The following is a 22,218-nucleotide window of genomic DNA, read 5'->3' on the forward strand; positions in this document are numbered from 1 at the left end:
CCTTGAGATGGGAAACAACAATTAAATTGCATTACATTAGTTTGGATACTCCATTTATTTCTTTTCTTTTCTTTTCTTTTTTCTCTTTATCGTGATATTAGTGCATTGACTAATTAAAAAATTTTCTATTAATAATTAATTGTAGAAACTAATAATGTATTCAATTAAAATAGCCCTGGGCCTTTATTTTGACAATCAACTGTATTTTATTTAAATTATCAAAGTTGATAAACTCTCCTATTAAATAATAATTGTAAACTTTTTTTTTCTTTTTTATAAATGACATAGCTTTTTCTTTTTAATCATATAACCAATATGGTTAGTAAAATTTATTTTAAGGCTATTGTGGATAAGAATTTAATTTGAAACATATGTATTTAGACTTAAATTATAATGGTTAAAAAGGGTTATTTAGTATATACAAATCAAAATCTCAAGGAATATATATGTGTGTGGGTGCGTGTGTACGCATGCGTGTTCTTCCTTAGTCTTCATATTTTATGTGCAGAGCAAAGTCCTCGCAAACCTTGCTACAGCAACAAGAGCTTCCAATCAACCCTAAAAATAATATATATATATATATATGTGTGTGTGTGTGTATGTATGTATGTATGTATGTATGTATGTTTGTGTGTGTAGATATTGAAGTATACATGCTTTGACACAAAATATCTACCTATGGTATGTGAGCATTTTTCTACCCATAGTCATAGGGTAGTCTTAGATGACTCTGTCTCAATAAGAACGTCAATGTGTTCTAAAATTATGCATTTGAAACCGAATGATGCCATCCCAAGGTGAGCTCACAAAACAATTCAAAAACCTCTGTAATAGTATTTTTAGGACCTAAACCCTAAATAAACATTTTAGAGAGAGAGAGAGAGAGAGAGGGTAAACTTTTTTTTTTTTTTTATACAAGATAGAATTTATACTCTAGCTTAATTTAAGTGTATATGTGTGTAAAGCTCCCTCCTAGAAACTTGAACCCTGGCCCTTGTCCGCCACCCCCCACAATACTTATACTTGTGGAGTGATCATCTCACCAAGGGTGTGCGGTGGTTAGGGGGTTAAACTTAAATACAATTCCTTAGATGCTTTTTTTTTTAATTTTTTTTTATAGAATACTAAATATTTTTAACATACACACACAAGGAGAGGGAAGAAGGTTTTAAAGAAACTGACAGTGGTGTATATCCAAAATGGCTTAACTCTTGAATGCACAACACATGCTTTAAACCTCTTTAAGTCACACTCATTTTTCAATGTGGGATTAACCAACTGTTTTTTCTTTTGAAAATACTAAATATTTTTAACCTACACACCCACATGGGGAGAGGGGAGAATGTCTTAAAGAAACTGACAGTGGTGTATATCCAAAAGGGCTTAACTCTTGAACATACAGCACATGCTTTAAATCTCTTTAACTCACACTCATTTTCCAATGTGAGATTAACCCACTATTTTTTCTTTTAAAAATACTAAATATTTTTAACATACATATAGAAAGAGAGGGGGGAGAATGTCTTAAAAAAAATAACTAGTGTATATCCAAAAAGGCCTAACTCTTGGATACACAAATGTTCTCTAATTGAATTCAAACACTCAGTTGCATTGAATTTAATTATCCTTAATTGACACTATTTGTATTTCATTGGTCAATGCAATCATATGTTTAAATTTAGTTGGAAAATCTAATATACAACAACTAAGATAAATTCTACCCCCAACACACACACAATATATATATATATATTGCACCAAGTAGAGGCTAGTCCCCCACTCATACTGTGTGGTCTGCTCAAGCTTATGGGGAGATAGTTGGTGTGGTAGAAAACCTCCCCAAATTGGCCACACTAAATTGTGTTTTCCCCTTAACAATTCTATATACACAAAAAATTTCATAACTTTTTTCACAAAAATTGAATTGGTGAGTTTTTACTGGTTTTCATTTATGCCTACCATTGACACTTTGACGTCACTTTTTTATCTACCACAAACAATCTGCTACATCAACAGTTGTGAAAAGTTTTGTTAAATTTTGTGTATATAGAGGAGAAATACTTATTAAACCCAGACCATACATTAACCCAGTCTAAGGGCCTAGTCATTGGGTCATTGGTTCAAACAGTGGGTCATCGGTCGAACCACATAGTTATATAAAAAATAAAAATTTTATATACATAAGTTTTAGAAGTCATAAAATAAATATGAAAATTGATAAAAATAGACATGCCTAAATTATTAATTAAAATTAAGTCTAAACAACAAGCCACCTAATATATTTCAAACTCTAGGTTTCACAAGTAACATCACTAAAAATATATATAAAATTAAAGGATGTCATATTATACTAAAGTATTTGCTAAATAAAATCTTATTGCATTATACTCCCTCTGTCCCAATTTGTTTGTCTTGTTTGAATAGTCAAATTTTTTAAAGGAATATCATTTATTGTCTTGTCTGCCTTATAAAAATGTATAAACTTAGAAAACTACCCTTAAATAAATTTATCAACTTTTTTTTAAAAGAGTTATTCTTAATGAGGCAACTAAAAAGTTGGCCCAATTAGATTGATTTTTTAAATATTTGTTAGTTTTCTTATCAAATAGTTTTAAAAATAAAATATGAGTATACTAGGAACATTAGTAAATTAATTAATTTTATTTTTAGAAACAAAATAATATTTTGAGATATCCTAAAATAGAATAAAGGACAAACAAACTGGGACGGAATGAGTATTTCTTAATATTCGATGAATAAAAATATATCTTACAATTTCATTAGTTGATCTAATCTCATGGATTACGATCTAAACTAAAACTTGAAACTTTGTACTTATCGATAAGTCAAACATCAATTTTATTATAAAACTTCTGTTTTCATTATTTTTTATAAAAAAGAAAAGTACTACAATGAACCTATAAATGTAATTTTATTTAAAATTACAAAATCGGATAGATCACAATTACCCATTCGAGTTGCACAAGTTGCAAGAAAACCTTTGGGTCTTATCAAAAAAAAAAACCTTAAGTTTTGTTGGTTCAATTAAACAACTGGACCGGCCTAAGCACACTAAATTATAAATATGACTAGTTGGGTTGGATTTTATAACTATCCCTTGTAGCAAAATTATAAACCAAATTGCCTAGAATTGCACATGTCCACGTGGCCCATCATCATCACCACCAATATATATCTTTGAAAGATCAGTGAACTCACTAGTGATATTATCACTACCCCCAGCCCCTGGTAACTTATTTAATAGTCAAAGTGTCAAACACTCAAACTCAAAACAAAAAGCCCAGGTTGTCTCAAAAACTAAACTCTTTTAGCTCTCTCTCTCTCTCTCTCTCAATGGAAGCCATGAAACCGTTAATGAAGCTTTGTATCGCAAAACTAAAGCAAGGGACGCTGCTATGGCTCGAGGGTTTCAAAGAAGCATGTTATCTTCATCGCGTCGTCATTCTCTGCCTCAGGTCCCTTCTCTCTCTCTCAATTTTTTTTTTCTTTTTTTGTCCTTTAAATATTCAATTACTGTCCATGGATTTGTTTCTTTCTATATTTGAAAAGCAAAAGTTTGGTGGCAGGTCGAGAAAGCTTTTGATCAGAACAGGGCAATGTTTTCTACTGAATGGTTTTATTTTCTTAGGAAGGTAAATTTCTTTGAGTCCCTTTATGTACTTTAATTGTATAGAAGTTTTGATTTTGGGCATTCAAATATTTCAGTTAGTTAGAAATTTCACTTGGGTTGGTTTCAATTTTTGTTTTTTAATACAATGGGTGATACTTTGTGCATAAAATAGAAGCTGAGCAATTGGGTTGTTCTTGATTTTAGAGGTGTGACTGGGTTTATGAGTTCCAATTTCTAATGCCATTTCTTAAGGAGACTTTTTATTAAGAGAGAGAGAAGGAAGGGTGAAAGACAAGAATACACAAAGCATTGTTTGATAATAGATAGTTGGGAGAGAGGGTATTTGAACTGTGGACATCTTTGTTGGAAACATCAGGAGGTGCTAGTTGAGCTATAAGGCTCTTGGCTCAAGTATATATAAGTATTCTAGGAAATCCCACCCCCAAAAGAGTTTATACTAGAGATATCTGGGATTAGCACTGTAGCTTTTATATAGGTTAAATCTTCCCTAATTGTGATCCCTTCACAAGGTCTGTCCTTTCTAGTGCTGTAATGCCATCCCATGAGGTAAATGGAACTTGATCATGTCACTTAGGTGAAAACTTCTATCTAAAGGGGGCAAGAAAATATACACAAAAAGCGGAAAAAGAAGAAGCAGTAATTGTCAGTCATAGGAAACTGAAAACTTATATTTTTAGGATTATTAAAATCTAATGACTCAATGCCCTAGCTTGATTACATCAATGACAACACAGCAAACCCTTTTAACTTAAAAATGCTTTGGACACAAGCATTTCATAGCTGATGGAAAATTCTATTAAAAATTCCTCATACTCTTTGACAAGAAATTTCATGTGTATTAGGAATTAAAATTTTCTCTCTAGGGGATTTCAATCATTAATAAATGCTTTTTACATATAAAAAAAATCTAACTAAAAATTGCTTTATATATTTTTGGGGGTGGAGGGTAGCCTCTAATAAGAAAGTTCTACTTGTTGCCTTCATATTCGTGTTATTTTTTAATATTTGGTATAATGAGTGGAAATTTATTTATCCGGTTGTTTCTAACTTGCTTTTCATATCCATTTCCAGTTATTTGAGCATTTTTTTCCCAATTCCAATATACTGTGTTAGTTTATGTATTAATGCTTCTGTTGGTTGTAGCAGTGTATCATGCACGTTACGATCAAATAATTTAAATATCTTCAATATATCTGTGCAGCATGATCGTCCTAAATTCTGTTGTCATCCCAATGCTCTTCTGGATATTACCTGATCAGTGCTCACAGATTAGTACTCAAGTACCATGCTCTTTTGGCGGCATTTTAAAATTGTATTCTGTCTTGCGGCTTGGACTGATACAACTCTTTTACGTAAGTGAAAGTAACATAATTATCATTTTATTCCCTCACTCATGTAACTTTTGTAATGATCATTGCAGGAATGTAAACTGGTTGAGCATTTTGGATTGTATTTATTAAATTTTTTATATCAGGAAGCTGGATTAATTCGTATCATTCATAAAAGAAAAAGAGCACATATTGGAAACCCAAATCAAATGCCTATATTACTCATAAAACCCCAATTGAGATACCAATAGGCACAATCCCATATAGGCTGCACGAGCCAGTTCAAATTTCTTAACAGCCCACTCTTGTAACGATCAAATGAGTTTCTAGAAACATGTTTTCTTAGCTTTGGGCACATGAAAATAGAGTCCCAAGCTGAGGTTCTAATTGACTGGGAATGACATGTTGCCTGACAGAAGAACTTTGAAAGAGGTTTGGAATTCTCACTAATAATTTTATAAAGAATCATGATAATAATAATAAAATAAAATAATAAAATAAATAAATAAAACCACCATGGTTGAGACAAATCACAGAAACTCAAGATTTTTTCAAGCTACCAAACTATATTTTAATCTTCATTGTTGTTTCCACTCTAGGTGTTTGTTAAAGGTTACATACAAAGTTGAAAGTGGCTGTAATTGTTACACACAAACTATTCTTATATTCTGATTGACAAACAAGTTTCTAACAAATTAAAATGACTACATCTGGACTTGATCATCAAAACTAACAAAACAAACTAGTTTAAGCCATCCCATTGGTTTCAGTGCTGATCTGACTTTTGCTGTCACAGAGAGAGAGAGAGAGAGAGAGGGGGTAAATTTTTTTTTTTTTTTTTTTTATACAAGATAGAATTTATACTCTAGCTTAATTTAAGTGTATATGTGTGTGAAGCTCCCTCCTAGAAACTTGAACCCCGGCCCTTGTCCCCCACCCCCCACAAATACTTATACTTGTGGAGTGACCATCTCACCAAGGGTGTGTGGTGGTTAGGGGGGTAAACTTAAATACAATTCCTTAGATGCTTTTTTTTTTTAATTTTTTTTTTTTATAGAATACTAAATATTTTTAACATACACACACACAAGGAGAGGGAAGAAGGTCTTAAAGAAACTGACAGTGGTGTATATCCAAAATGGCTTAACTCTTGAATACACAACACATGCTTTAAACATTTTTAAGTCACACTCATTTTTCAATGTGGGATTAACCAACTGTTTTTTCTTTTGAGAATACTAAATATTTTTAACATACACACCTACATGGGGAGAGGGGAGAATGTCTTAAAAGAAACTGACAGTGGTGTATATCCAAAATGGCTTAACTCTTGGACATACAGCACATGCTTTAAATCTCTTTAACTCACACTCATTTTCCAATGTGAGATTAACCCACTATTTTTTCTTTTGAAAATACTAAATATTTTTAACATACACATAGAAAGAGAGAGGGGAGAAGGTCTTAAAAAAACTGACTAATGTATATCCAAAAGACCCTAACTCTTAGATACACAAAGGTTCTCTAATTAAATTCAAACACTCAGTTGCATTGAATTTAATTATCCTTAATTGACACTATTTGTATTTCATTGGTCAATGCAATCATATGTTTAAATTTAATTGGAAAATCTAATATACAATAGCTAAGATAAATTCTACCCCCAACACACACACAATATATATATATATATATATATTGCACCAAGTAGAGGCTAGTCCCCCACTCATACTGTGTGGTCTGCTCAAGCTTATGGGGAGATAGTTGGTGTGGTAGAAAACCTCCCCAAATTGGCCACACTAAATTGTGTTTTCCCCTTAACAATTCTATATACACAAAAAATTTCATAACTTTTTTCACAAAAATTGAATTGGTGAGTTTTTATTGGTTTTCATTTAAGCCTACCATTGACACTTTGACGTCACTTTTTTATCTACCACAAACAATCTGCTACATCAACAGTTGTGAAAAGTTTTGTCAAATTTTGTGTATATAGAGGAGAAATACTTATTAAACCCAGACCATACATTAACCCAGTCTAAGGGCCTAGTCATTGGGTCATTGGTTCAAACAGTGGGTCATCGGTCGAACCACATAGTTATATAAAAAATGAAAATTTTATATACATAAGTTTTAGAAGTCATAAAATAAATATGAAAATTGATAAAAAATAGACATGTGTAAATTATTAATTAAAATTAAGTCTAAACAACAAGCCACCTAATATATTTCAAACTCTAGGTTTCACAAGTAACATCACTAAAAATATATATAAAATTAAAGGATGTCATATTATACTAAAGTATTTGCTAAATAAAATCTTATTGCATTATACTCCCTCTGTTCCAATTTGTTTTTCTTGTTTGAAAAGTCAAATTTTTTAAAAGAACATCATTTATTGTCTTGTCTGCCTTATAAAAATGTATAAACTTAGAAAACTACCCTTAAATAAATTTATCAACTTTTTTTTAAAAGAGTTATTCTTAATGAGGCAACTAAAAAGTTGGCTCAATTAGATTGATTTTTTAAATATTTGTTAGTTTTCTTTTCAAATAGTTTTAAAAATAAAATATGAGTATAATAGAAACATAAGTAAATTAATCAATTTTATTTTTAGAAACAAGATAATATTTTGAGATATCCCAAAATAAAATAAAGGACAAACAAACTGGGACGGAATGAGTATTTCTTAATATTCGATGAATAAAAATATATCTTACAATTTCATTAGTTGATCTAATCTCATGGATTACGATCTAAACTAAAACTTGAAACTTTGTACTTATCGATAAGTCAAACATCAATTTTATTATAAAACTTCTATTTTCATTATTTTTTATAAAAAAGAAAAGTACTACAATGAACCTATAAATGTAATTTTATTTAAAATTACAAAATCGGATAGATCACAATTAGCCATTCGAGTTGCACAAGTTGCAAGAAAACCTTTGGGTCTTATCAAAAAAAAAAAAAAAACCCCTTTGGGTCTTACTAAGTTTTATTGGTTCAATTAAACAACTGGACCGGCCTAAGCACTCTAAATTATAAATATGACGAGTTGGGTTGGATTTTATAACTATCCCTTGTAGCAAAATTATAAACCAAATTGCCTAGAATTGCACATGTCCACGTGGCCCACTCATCATCATCACCACCAATATATATCTTTGAAAGATCAGTGAACTCAGTAGTGATATTATCACTACCCCCAGCCCTGGTAACTTATTTAATAGTCAAAGTGTCAAACACTCAAACTCAAAACAAAAAGCCCAGGTTGTCTCAAAAACTAAACTCTTTTAGCTCTCTCTCTCTCTCTCTCTCTCTCTCTCTCAATGGAAGCCATGAAACCGTTAATGAAGCTTTGTATCGCAAAACTAAAGCAAGGGACGCTGCTATGGCTCGAGGGTTTCAAAGAAGCATGTTATCTTCATCGCGTCGTCATTCTCTGCCTCAGGTCCCTTCTCTCTCTCTCAATTTTTTTTTTCTTTTTTTGTCCTTTAAATATTCAATTACTGTCCATGGATTTGTTTCTTTCTATTTTTGAAAAGCAAAAGTTTGGTGGCAGGTCGAGAAAGCTTTTGATCAGAACAGGGCAATGTTTTCTACTGAATGGTTTTATTTTCTTAGGAAGGTAAATTTCTTTGAGTCCCTTTATGTACTTTAATTGTATAGAAGTTTTGATTTTGGGCATTCAAATATTTCAGTTAGTTAGAAATTTCACTTGGGTTGGTTTCAATTTTTGTTTTTTAATACAATGGGTGATACTTTGTGCATAAAATAGAAGCTGAGCAATTGGGTTGTTCTTGATTTTAGAGGTGTGACTGGGTTTATGAGTTCCAATTTTTAATGCCATTTCTTAAGGAGACTTTTTATTAAGAGAGAGAGAAGGAAGGGTGAAAGACAAGAATACACAAAGCATTGTTTCATAATAGATAGTTGGGAGAGGGGGGATTTGAACTGTGGACATCTCTGTTGGAAACATCAGGAGGTGCTAGTTGAGCCATAAGGCTCTTAGCTCAAGTATATATAAGTATTCTAGGAAATCCCACCCCCTAAAGAGTTTATACTAGAGATATCTGGGATTAGCAGTGTAGCTTTTATATAGGTTAAATCTTCCCTAATTGTGATCCCTTCACGAGGTCTGTCCTTTCTTGTGCTGTAATGCCATCCCATGAGGTAAATGGAACTTGATCATGTCACTTAGTTGAAAACTTCTATCTAAAGGGGGCAAGAAAATACACACAAAAAGCGGAAAAAGAAGGAAAAAGAAGAAGCAGTAATTGTCAAACTTATTACCTTTCCCTTTTTACTATCCCCAAAGTTGTGGCGACTAGATTGGAACTCATTCAAAGGAACTTCTTGTGGGGTTCATCAGTTGAGTGTTTCAAATATCCTTTGGTGGCTTGGGAAAAGGTTTGCTTACCACGTGAGTTGGGTGGTTTAGGAATTCGGAAGTTGATGCCGTTTAATCAGGCCCTTTTAGGGAAATGGCTTTGGAGGTATGGCCATGAAACCTCTCATCTGTGGCGAAGGGTCATAGCCATGAAATATGGGGAGGGAAAAGAGGGTTGGTGCACTAGAGCTTATAGTAGGGCCCATGGTTGTGGGTTATGGCGGAGTATTAGTGAAGGGTGGGAAACTTTCGCTAAGCATTTCTCTTTTGTGGTGGGGGATGGATCTCGTACTCTTTTTTGGCATGACAAGTGGCCTGGGGATTTCCCTCTTAAAAGTCTTTATTCTCAGTTATTTTTGTGTTTAGCTAATAAAGAGGCTTGTATTTCTGATGTGTTAAGCCCTTCAGTGGGTGATAATGACAGAGTGTGGAGTTTAAGATTTCAGAGGGAATTCAATGATTAGGAGTTAGCGGCTTCCTACTCCCTTCTTCATTTCATCCAAACCCGAATCCCTAGGGGTGGAGGTTGTGACAGGCTTTGTTGGGATCTTAATGGCAGTGGGAAGTTTGATACTCGATCTTTCTATCATAAGATTCGTAATGCAGATCCCTCCACCTTCCCTTGGAAGGGTATTTGGAAAGTTAAGGTTCCTAATAGGGTGGCTTTTTTTATGTGGACAGCAGCTTATGGTCAGATTCTAACTTTGGATAATCTTATGCTTCGTGGTCGTCCTTTGGTGAATCGTTGTTATTTGTGCTGTTGTAATGCGGAATTTGTGGATCACCTGTTACTTTTTTGTCCGATAGCTCATTCTTTGTGGATGTATATGCTTCGGTTGTTTGGGATCGATTGGGTCATGCCAGGTTCAATTGAGGACTTATTATTCTGTTGGTTTCATTGGCTTGGGAAGCATAGTTCTGATATTTGGGATTTGGTCCCAGTCTGTTTAATGTGGACTATCTGGTCTGAGCGGAATCGGTGAGCTTTTGAGGATGAGGGGAAAATTGTGGTTCAGTTATTAGAGTTTTGCCAAAGGACCCTCTTTGATTGGTCTCGATGTTGGGGTTTCTTGGATTGTTCTACCCTTACGGATTTTATTTTTTCTATTAGAATAGATTAGGGGCTGTTTTTGTCTTGTTGTTTCTTTTTTTCCTTTGTTCACTACCGTGAACTCTTTGTGTTTCTCTTGCTTTTCTTTTATTAATAATATTCTATTCTTACTTATCAAAAAAAAAAAGTAATTGTCAGTCATAGGAAACTGAAAACTTCTATTTTTAGGATTGTTAAATCCTAATGACTCAATGCCCTAGCTTGATTACATGAATGACAACACAGCAAACCCTTTTAACTTAAAAATGCTTTGGACACAAGCATTTCATAGCTGATGGAAAATTCTATTAAAAATTCCTCATACTCTTTGACAAGAAATATCATGTGTATTAGGAATTAAAATTTTCTCTCTAGGTGATTTCAATCATTAATAAATGCTTTTTACGTATAAAAAAAATCTAACTAAAAATTGCTTTATATATTTTTGGGGGTGGAGGGTAGCCGCTAATAAGAAAGTTCTACTTGTTGCCTTCATATTCGTGTTATTTTTTAATATTTGGTATAATAAGTGGAAATTTATTTATCCGGTTGTTTCTAACTTGCTTTTCATATCCATTTCCAGTTATTTGAGCATTTTTTTCCCAATTCCAATATACTGTGTTAGTTTATGTATTAATGCTTCTGTTGGTTGTAGCAGTGTATCATGCACGTTACGATCAAATAATTTAAATATCTTCAATATATCTGTGCAGCATAATCGTCCTAAATTCTGTTGTCATCCCAATGCTCTTCTGGATATTACCTGATCAGTGCTCACAGATTAGTACTCAAGTACCATGCTCTTTTGGCGGCATTTTAAAATTGTATTCTTTCTTGCGGCTTGGACTGATACAACTCTTTTACGTAAGTGAAAGTAACATAATTATCATTTTATTCCCTCACTCATGTAACTTTTGTAATGATCATTGCAGGAATGTAAACTGGTTGAGCATTTTGGATTGTATTTATTAAATTTTTTATATCAGGAAGCTGATTAATTCGTATCATTCATAAAAGAAAAAGAGCACATGTTGGAAACCCAAATCAAATGCCTATATTACTCATAAAACCCCAATTGAGATACCAATAGGCACAATCCCATATAGGCTGCACGAGCCAGTTTAAACTTCTTAACAGCCCACTCTTGTAACGATCAAATGAGTTCCTAGAAACATGTTTTCTTAGCTTTGGGCACATGAAAATAGAGTCCCCATGCACTATCTAGAGTCCCAAGCTGAGGTTCTAATTGACTGGGAATGACATGTTGCCTGACAGAAGAACTTTGAAAGAGGTTTGGAATTCTCACTAATAATTTTATAAAGAATCATGATAATAATAATAAAATAAATAAAAAATAAATAAATAAAACCACCATGGTTGAGACAAATCACAGAAACTCAAGATTTTTTCAAGCTACCAAACTATATTTTAATCTTCATTGTTGTTTCCACTCTAGGTGTTTGTTAAAGGTTACATACAAAGTTGAAAGTGGCTGTAATTGTTACACACAAACTATTCTTATATTCTGATTGACAAACAAGTTTCTAACAAATTAAAATGACTACATCTGGACTTGATCATCAAAACTAACAAAACAAACTAGTTTAAGCCATCCCATTGGTTTCAGTGCTGATCTGACTTTTGCTGTCACTCTTTTCTCTACTCTTGTGGAAATTTCTCCTCCCTTTATAATTTTCTACCTTCTAATACATAGAGTTTCTTATAAAACTATAAAACCCTGCTTATCCGACAAATATATATATTCTCAGATACGATTATCATAGATTTATTGTGTTCCAAATATCTAATGAGGCTATACACCCCCAACCCATTTCCCCTATTTTGAAAGAGAGACATAGTATTCTTAAAGTTTGTTTTCCTTAATAAGGAGGTTAGAATAAAACAGCATATTGGACATAACTTGTTGAAATATGCAAGTGATGACACCATATGTTTATCTGTAGCTTTTGTTTCCATGTGAAAGAACTTATTTCTCTTTCAATTTCTTCCATGGTTTTCAGTGGCCCTGATCATTTTATGTAATTATTACTTGCAGGTCTTATGGTTCTACCCATTATACATGTTCAGCTTAATTCTAAGCAGTCTCTGGTACTGTTTCCCTTGTCATGGCTATGTTCTTTGCTTTATGTATATCTCTGATAGTTTCAGCTTGGTGCCTATAGCTATGAGTTGGACCTAGATAGGCCTCACCTTGCATCTTTGAATGTTTATGGTCATGCACTGTTATATGAACTGAATATAAATGTTTAATCTCATTACGAGGAATTTGGGATTTTGCTTGGTTTCTAATCACAACTTGTTACATCATCAGTTGAGTAGAAAGAGAGAATTAGATTATATGAGTTAATATTAGTTTCTCAGCCTAATTTTTTAGTACCGAAGCAAGTTTCTTTCCCCCCTAATTCATTTTTCCCTAGGCATCCCCTCCTAAGGCTTAATTAGTTGTCTTCCCTAATCCAAAACTGTACTATTCTTCATCCAGGTACAATGACATTGCCAAGTTTGGTTTTGCCGCAATGGGGAGATCTGGGTCCTCTGTAGTGGAACCATCAAGCCCAAGCGAGACATTGACTGCACAAAGTACAGCTCATAAGGAAAGACTAGCTGGCCTGGGCGGGTAAAATTCCTATTAGTCACTGTTTAATGGTGTTTTAAATTTATTAATTACTGCTGATTGCAGGCACTTAATCAAGAATAACAAATGGATTGGTTTTTAAAATGGATTCTTTGCTGCCAATTGCAGGAACTTATTTACAAATCACAAATGTTTTACAATAATTCATCCAGGTACAATGACATTGCCAAGTTTGGTTTTGCCGCAATGGGGAGATCTGGGTCCTCTGTAGTGGAACCATCAAGCCCAAGCGAGACATTGACTGCACAAAGTACAGCTCATAAGGAAAGACTAGCTGGCCTGGGCGGGTAAAATTCCTATTAGTCACTGTTTAATGGTGTTTTAAATTTATTAATTACTGCTGATTGCAGGCACTTAATCAAGAATAACAAATGGATTGGTTTTTAAAATGGATTCTTTGCTGCCAATTGCAGGAACTTATTTACAAATCACAAATGTTTTACAATAAAATCTTAAAGATTCTTTTATTCTTGTTCAGTGTCATGGTCGGGATAGGAGAGCAGGTGTATTCAGTTCTTCTTTTGAGTTTTTTCTTCCTAGAGGTAAACTATATCTTTACATCATTATATTCTTTGTGTGTGCCTGTTTTTGTACATTTATTGCCTGTTGATGAACCTGTTACTGCATTTTTTTTGTTTTGCAGTTCTTTAAGCATATTGTATCATTGGAAATGCTTTTAATCTACAACAACTCATTTCAATTTGTTATCTCTTTACTTTTTGGGTTACAGACATGATAGTTTTTGAGAACTATATGCAGGTTTTTGCCACAGGATTTATACCTTATGTAGGGAAAGCGATCAATTTCCTACTCCTGTCCTGGATGTATGCCTACTACTGTTTTGAGTATGTGATGCATTTAATCAGTTGTTCAATATCTTGTACTCGCATTTGGCTAGATAATTACTAATTAAGCTTTTGTACCTTTTAGATACAAATGGAATTTTTCTGAAGTGGCTTTGGACAAAAGACTGGACTACTTTGAATCCAACTGGGCATTTTTTGCGGGTTTTGGTAAATTACTTTTCAGTCAAATCAATTGCTTAGTTTGATTTGCTTTAGTGCACCTTTTAGTTTCACATGGCAAAATATGTTGCTCAGGTACACTTGGGTTCCCTTTATTTGCTTGCTTTATGGTTTCTGATATGAAAAACTCTTTGAGTACTGATCTTTGAAGCAAACTCCAAGTTCTTAGTCATGTGGCTTAATGGTTAGAAATTGAAGCTGACTTGATAACTGTATGCACCAGCTTCCACAATGCTGAGAAAGGAAGATTGAGTAGTTGACATGAGTAGTTTAGTCAAGTGTTTGAAATGATGGTGTGCTTTAATCAAAATCTTTATGTACTGGTTAATGTCATCAATACCAAGTATTGAATCTAATAAATTTTTTAATTATCACTGTCTTTTGTATTGAATTGCTGCATACCATGACTTAAATTATTGTGTATTGTAAGATATACTTGAGTCTTGAAAGACTCTCTAGTTAGCAATAAAAATATTTGAGGGTATATCAAAATGTGAAAAGTGAACTACCTAACACGTACATGTTTGTCCAACAGTATTATAACACATATTTACTTCATATAATGTTTAAGTGAAGTTTCTTTCCAAATGGACAGATCTTATTTGGTAATTTTGAGATGTGGATGGAATATGTATACGTTTGAAAGAAAGAAGGAATAAACATGTAGAAATATACAATGATCAGGAACTCTTTTAGATATATTGAGATATATTCTTGATCTGTTGGTAAAGTCTATGTTAAATTTGACATGTGATTTAAATTATTTCAAAAGAATAAGCTTCAGAACACAAAGCTTTTCACCTGGCTAGGTCAGTCTCATAAATGATTTACATATGAGATTCTGATGGTTAGTGAGGACTGAGGACATCATACAGGTGTTTTGCAGTTTTATGAGACATAAATTGAATCTGACCCTGGTGGCCCTTTTTCAACAATGTTGTTTCTCCTTCATGACTCATGAGCTGGAGAAGCAGTGATTGAAGAAGAGGATATTCTGGTTGTGTTAAAGGAGTGAGTGGCAGAGTTGAGGGAAAAAGGAAAATCAAAGTAATTTTTATAAGAACTTCTAAGTTAATGTTTAGTGCGTTACAAAGCAAATTAGATCTATGCATACAAAAAGTGATCTTGGTGGTGTCTCAAATTTCATTGTTTGCACCAAACAATGCTGTGGGAACATAAGAGGTCCTGCATACTTTCTGTTTGTTTTTCTTTCGCATGTTCAGGATTGTGGTCATTATTTTCCTTAATCGTTTTCCAGGAAGCCCCTGTGTTCTGGCTATTTTCTTTGTCTCACCTCTTGTGAGCTATGGGATTATGGCTGTACTCTTTCCGTTGGTACAATTCACTTTCCTTTTCTGTTAACTGTTAAATTTAAAGAATTTTCCTCTTTACTTAAGTTCAAATGTGCTTCTATATTTTCTTCATTAATGTGTGTGACTATTGTGTTTTTCAGTTTGTTCTGGCTGCAACTTGCTCAGGCGCTGAGCAGGATATTTCTTTTCCAAGAAGAAAATGGAGAGGTGTTGGATTGGGAAGGCTTCCAATATTTTACGCAGCTGACAGTTTGTCGTAAGCTATCCTCTCTATCTGTTGTCTCTTTGCTCAAAAAAAGTTATGTTTTGATTTGTTATAGATACAATGGCCAGTTCAGATATTATTTGAGCACCTCATAATCACCTCCTATTTTGTGGGTCAATATAAATAGTTGCTATTGAGTCAATAGCAACTATTTATATCTTTTTCTTTTGGAAGTATAGAGTCTATAGACTTCCATTTTGCGGTTTACCTATGATGTAAACAAGGCAACTAGATTAGAAAATTTTCTTTTGTCAGGTCTCTTAGTCTTAGGCAATTTGGTGGATAATTTCTGTCAGGCAGCTGCCCCACCTCAAAGGAGCAAAAGAATAAATTATAAAAGTAGTGTGTGAGTGTACAAAATTCTATAATAATCTTTATTTTCTGATGTGCTGTAGATGGAAGAAACCGCTTTTATTTGGATAAGTTTGTCTTGTCAATGGAATTCTTCTCTGTTGAACTGATGGAACATTAGGAAATGTGTTCTAAAATACTGTGGGCTTTATAGAATTTCTTAGGCATAATTATCTTGATTTGTGATATACTTGGAATGGAGTGGATTCTTTTTATCTGTTATCACCATTCATTCATTAGTATGGCACTGTTACCAAGAAATAATCCATCACCACTAGCATTGCAAGAAATAATCTATAAATTATTTTGGTTATCTAAAAAGCCCAAACCTTCTCTTTGCTCCTGTCCACCCCTTCTTTTCTAGCATCATAATTAGTGGAAGATGCCAGATTCTAAAGCTCTCTGGTACACCTGGTCAAAGGACCCAGACCTAGTTGTTTATCTCCTTGTCTTTCCCCTTTTCTCCAAATTTGTACTATTTTTCGCACAACAGGCACATAGCCTGTTCCTTGAATACTTCAATCAGGACATCTGAAAATTTTCTGAAGCCTTGCACATGCCTCAAAACCTAATCTGATACTACCTTTCCCTCCAAATACACCGTCCCTCTCTGCTTGCTACCTACTTCGGCCACCATGTCAAGTCTAGATTGACTTATCTTGATAGCTTCCAATCAAGAGAGAGAGAGAGGGGACAAAGACCTTACTTTTTAAAAAAAGTGATCATATAGTAGATTGGCCATATGGCCCATTCATCTAATGACTGATCTGAAAACCCTTTAATTGACCCAATTATAAGCCAGGCTTGAGTGGCTCAATCCATTTTCGAGAGACTCTCTCTCTCACACACACACTTGTGTCCTTATTTAGCTAATTATTCTTCTGTATAGTGTTTATGGCTTGGATAGAATAAAATAGAAAACAAAATTAAAGTAGATCTACCAACACAACTAAATGAACAGCCCTTTCAAACTAAAAAGAAAGTGTTCCTACCAAGTGACTGTTCTACAAATACTGAAGCTCTAGGTACTCTGCTGCTTGATTCTTCTTCTTTAATTATGGTCATATTACTCAAACTACTATACTTTTGCTAATATGGGTCAAGTTATTGGCCTGGGCCAATTATTCCTGGAAGCTTACAATACTCATTTTAGATATGACGTGTTATTTAAGAAAATAAATAGAAGTACCTGGGAAAACATTGATTTTTGAGATACAAAAGACTATAGTTTTAGACTAGTGCGAATGTGCTGAAAGATCCTATATCTGCAAAGTACGTGATGAAATTCATGCTACTATCTTGTTCATAGTGCAACGAGATTCGTTCTCATTGATTTGATATTCTGTAGTGCTTCAAAAAGGAAATATGGCATTGTTTGACTCTTTATATTATGAGACCAATGTTTTCCGTATGTCTTGATTGGCCTTGTTCTGCAGGCTGTGGGTGTTGTCTCTCTTGCCTTTGGAACCTCAAGACAAAACTCAAGAAATTAAGGCACATTAAGAAGTTCTGGCCTAATGCTAAGACAATTTATGAACAGTAAGTTTTATTGTTGATATCTGAAGAAAATTTCCTTATATAGAATGTGTTCTAATGTATGTTTTAACTTGGCATTCAGAAAAATAGGGAACCAAAGTCAAGAGGAAACTTTGGTGGAGGCATGCAGTGATGCTGATGCAAATTGTTCATCTAACTTGCGTATTGAGGGGGAAAAGACTAATCAAAATGCCCAATAGCTGGTTCTCTCCAAAGTTTACTCCAAGAGGATAGCTGGATTCCATGATATTTCATTTTGTTATGGTGTGACAGGATACAGATAATGTTGTGCCTAATGTGTACATAAAGTATAAACTAAGCATGGAAATTTGAGGTAAAGTATAGGAGCAGCATAGAGGTTTAATAATTATTTCTGTATCTTGTGTATATTAGCTTTCATATGTACAGTAATTAAATCACGAAAAAAATCATTCAATGATAGCTATTGATGGCCGAATTGCTATTCTGCCACCATACAGGGTGTTATGACCATTGCTTTCTCATTGCAATTATCTTTGTTTTCAAACTGTGCGCTTTTTTATTCTTTTCTTACTTTCTTAATGCAGTGGACTTCAGTTATCTCAAGAAATAAAGTCCACAATTGTCCAATAGGGAACTTGTGTTCAAATCTTGCTTATTTCAAAAAACAATTGGTGTCTTGGGTTGATGGCAAAAAAAAAAAAAAATTATCAAATACCAAACGATATATCATATATATATATATATATATATAAACACTAATTAGCCGTTCACATATTTACCAATTAATAATTGAAAAAGTTTAAAGACAACTTTTATATCACAATTTTAAAATGATTTTTTTAGAGAGTTTCAATCTATAGTGTCTGTCTCTAATGGTAGTTTTTTATTATCAGACTAAGATATCAATCGGTTTTTAGTGTAGGCGATAATTAAACTTCAGATTTCTTATTTAACTATTAAAGATTTTACCAGTTAAATTAATTGGAACCCACCAATTTTAAAATGATTATTTGTGAGTAAAAGAGAAAGCTATAAGTCCATGTAAAAATAAATCGTATATCACTCATAAATCATAATCGATTGCTTTATTAAGTTGTGACAAATAGCATGGTCGCAGAATAACCCGGTTAATAATTTAACATCCAAAATATTAAAAAATAAAAAAAGAATCTTGAAAAGTGAGAGCAAAGATTTTGAGAGGGAATGAAGGTGTATGTATAGTATGGGAATGTCACATGTGTGTGTGTGTGTGTTTTTTTTTAAGTCCACGCGCTCTATCGCTGTCCACAATTACCAAATCCGCACTTATGATCTCCATGATTGGAGCACGTGAAGCGCGTGGAACTTTTATTTATTCCAAAATCAAGTATATCTAAATACTATAGCTTCATGACTCATGACTATGGAGCCAGCCAAGACAGAATCATCCTAGCCGTCAATTCACTTTACAGATCACTCATGATCATCATCATCACCCACCTCTATATGTCCTTTCCTTAATCAGTTTTTTTTTTTATTTTTTAGAACCCTAATTATTTTAACACACGGAGAAAAAGAGAAGAACATTTTAAAACACTACTTGAATACAGTATTTTTATAATATTTTTATAGTGATAAATTGTTATTAGTTTTATTTGAATCCATCACTAATGTCGTTTTTTAATTCAATTGTGAAATTTTTGTGAATGCACACCACTTTTAATAATTGCATCTATTTTTTTATAATTAGAATTATTATAAAGGTCAAAATGTGTACTTTTATTATATTTGTTTTGTTAATTAGAAAGTTATGAATATAATAATCCCAATTGTAGCTTTTTGGTCGCGGAAATTGCGGATTAGTGGAACACTCGCCGATGTCATAAAAATATGGAGGCGGGAAAGGTTTATGAACTTAATATGTGAATATGCTCTGCACAATGACACAAATCCTTTTTTTTTATATATATATAATTTCTTTTCTTGAGAAAAGGATATGAAAGCATAGAGGTTTAATAATTATTTCTGTATCTTGTGTATATTAGCTTTCATATGTACAGTAATTAAATCACGAAAAAAATCATTCAATGATAGCTATTGATGGCCGAATTGCTATTCTGCCACCATACAGGGTGTTATGACCATTGCTTTCTCATTGCAATTATCTTTGTTTTCAAACTGTGCGCTTTTTTATTCTTTTCTTACTTTCTTAATGCAGTGGACTTCAGTTATCTCAAGAAATAAAGTCCACAATTGTCCAATAGGGAACTTGTGTTCAAATCTTGCTTATTTCAAAAAACAATTGGTGTCTTGGGTTGATGGCAAAAAAAAAAAAAAATTATCATAAAGCGAACACTATAAGTTCATATACGTCCTCTGCTTGGTAGTAAATTTCCATTTGCCAAAGCTTGATTAAAAATTCCATGTCTCTAAATAGAAACACCCTCTTAATCATCTGATTCTCCTTCAAGTGTCTGGGGTTGGTGCAAAGTGTCCATTATTTTGGGAGTAGGGATTTACAATGTCATTTTTTTTAAAATAGGGTATAACAATGTGCTCACACCAAATCTTTTGGGTGTTTCTGTAATCTAGCTTAACAATAAATAACTAAATAAATAATTCAAATTCAAGTTTGTAACAAATATAATCATAATTTTTTTAAAAATAAATTTTATAAAATAGTCATATACCAAACGATATATCATATATATATATATATATATAAACACTAATTAGCCGTTCACATATTTACCAATTAATAATTGAAAAAGTTTAAAGACAACTTTTATATCACAATTTTAAAATGATTTTTTTAGAGAGTTTCAATCTATAGTGTCTGTCTCTAATGGTAGTTTTTTATTATCAGACTAAGATATCAATCGATTTTTAGTGTAGGCGATAATTAAATTTCAAATTTCTTATTTAACTATTAAAGATTTTACTAGTTAAATTAATTGGAACCCACCAATTTTAAAATGATTATTTGTGAGTAAAAGAGAAAGCTATAAGTCCATGTAAAAATAAATCGTGTATCACTCATAAATCATAATCGATTGCTTTATTAAGTTGTGACAAATAGCATGGTCGCAGAAGAACCCGGTTAATAATTTAACATCCAAAATATTAAAAAATAAAAAAAGAATCTTGAAAAGTGAGGGCAAAGATTTTGAGAGGGAATGAAGGTGTATGTATAGTATGGGAATGTCACATGTGTGTGTGTGTTTTTTTTTAAGTCCACGCGCTCTATCGCTGTCCACAATTACCAAATCCGCACTTATGATCTCCATGATTGGAGCACGTGAAGCGCGTGGAACTTTTATTTATTCCAAAATCAAGTATATCTAATACTATAGCTTCATGACTCATGACCATGGAGCCAGCCAAGACAGAATCATCCTAGCCGTCAATTCACTTTACAGATCACTCATGATCATCATCATCACCCACCTCTATATGTCCTTTCCTTAATCAGTTTTTTTTTTTTTTTAGAACCCTAATTATTTTAACACACGGAGAAAAAGAGAAGAACATTTTAAAACACTACTTGAACACAATATTTTTACAATATTTTTGTAGTGATAAATTGTTATTGGTTTTATTTGAATCCATCACTGATGTCGGTTTTTAATTCAATTGTGAAATTTTTGTGGATGCACACTACTTTTAATAATTGCATCTATTTTTTTATAATTAGAATTATTATAAAGGTCAAAATGTGTGCTTTTATTATATTTGTTTTGTTAATTAGAAAGTTATGAATATAATAATCCCAATTGTAACTTTTTGGTCGCGGAAATTGCGGATTAGTGGAACACTCGCCGATGTCATAAAAATATGGAGGCGGGAAAGGTTTATGAACTTAATATGTGAATATGCTCTGCACAATGACACAAATCCTTTTTTTTTTTATATATATAATTTCTTTTCTTGAGAAAAGGATATGAAAGTTATGTTTTGTCTATTATACAACTCAAAAACTAGGGCCTATAAATGAAAATAGGGGGTGGGTTGACTTAAGCTTGCAGTTTAGTCCAAGTCCATGCCTTCATGTATAGCTTAAAGTTTAAACTTTAAACCCTTTAAAGTTTAAATAAGTTTAAACCAACTAGTATAATTTCTTTTTTAGTTAGTGTAATTTAGAGTTTTTCTTTTTCTTTTTATTTTAACTATCCATTTTATTATTCAATTATAATTATAATTAAAATTATTGAAATATTGCTTTTAGTTTATATATAATTATTAATTATAATCTATAATGTTTAATTTTTTTTTTTTTGTTTTTTTAACTTTATAGGAGAAAAGAGATGAGATAAAAAAATACACTCACATGCTAATACCAAAACTGCATGCAACAATTAGTGTCGCGGAGAAAGTAATAAACCCCTTCTCAATATCACACCTTACCAATGTGGGATGACTTGACAACACTGTTGGTAGCATTTGTGCAAGAAAAGTAGTAGAATAATAGTTGATAGATGGAAGAATTCAGTCGTTACCTAATAAATAATTGAAGAAGACATAATTACATTTTTTCAATTTGAATGATTAATATTAAATCTCGCCCAAATTTTAAGGATCAAAATATATTTTATCTTTGTAGTTTTTAATTAACTCAATTGATAAAGTCTTTGATAGTTGAATAAGAGAT

General features: G+C 32.6%; 1 protein-coding gene across 1 annotated transcript; it reads left to right on the forward strand.

Annotated features, from left to right (window-relative positions):
* Positions 1-8,213: 8,213 nt before the first annotated feature.
* LOC112002271 (protein EI24 homolog) lies at positions 8,214-15,717 on the forward strand. Its single transcript, XM_065782056.1, has 10 exons — positions 8,214-8,434; positions 8,546-8,611; positions 11,177-11,327; positions 12,520-12,572; positions 12,967-13,101; positions 13,598-13,661; positions 13,879-13,964; positions 14,050-14,132; positions 15,403-15,479; positions 15,598-15,717. Exons 1-10 carry the CDS (start codon positions 8,313-8,315, stop codon positions 15,715-15,717), a joined length of 957 nt encoding a protein of 318 aa, XP_065638128.1. The 5' UTR covers positions 8,214-8,312.
* Positions 15,718-22,218: the final 6,501 nt, after the last annotated feature.

The sequence above is a fragment of the Quercus suber genome, unplaced genomic scaffold (genome assembly GCF_002906115.3).
Source record: "Quercus suber isolate HL8 unplaced genomic scaffold, Cork oak 2.0 scaffold_288, whole genome shotgun sequence".
Taxonomy (NCBI): Eukaryota; Viridiplantae; Streptophyta; class Magnoliopsida; order Fagales; family Fagaceae; genus Quercus; species Quercus suber.

Bases quoted from the DNA above. Each gene is read 5' to 3' on its own strand.
- LOC112002271 (XM_065782056.1), top strand. From the start codon at position 8,313: ATGGAAGCCATGAAACCGTTAATGAAGCTTTGTATCGCAAAACTAAAG. The intron at 11,328-12,519 runs GTAAGTGAAAGT...TATTACTTGCAG, and splicing joins GACTGATACAACTCTTTTAC to GTCTTATGGTTCTACCCATT. The intron at 14,133-15,402 runs GTAAATTACTTT...ATCGTTTTCCAG, and splicing joins GGCATTTTTTGCGGGTTTTG to GAAGCCCCTGTGTTCTGGCT.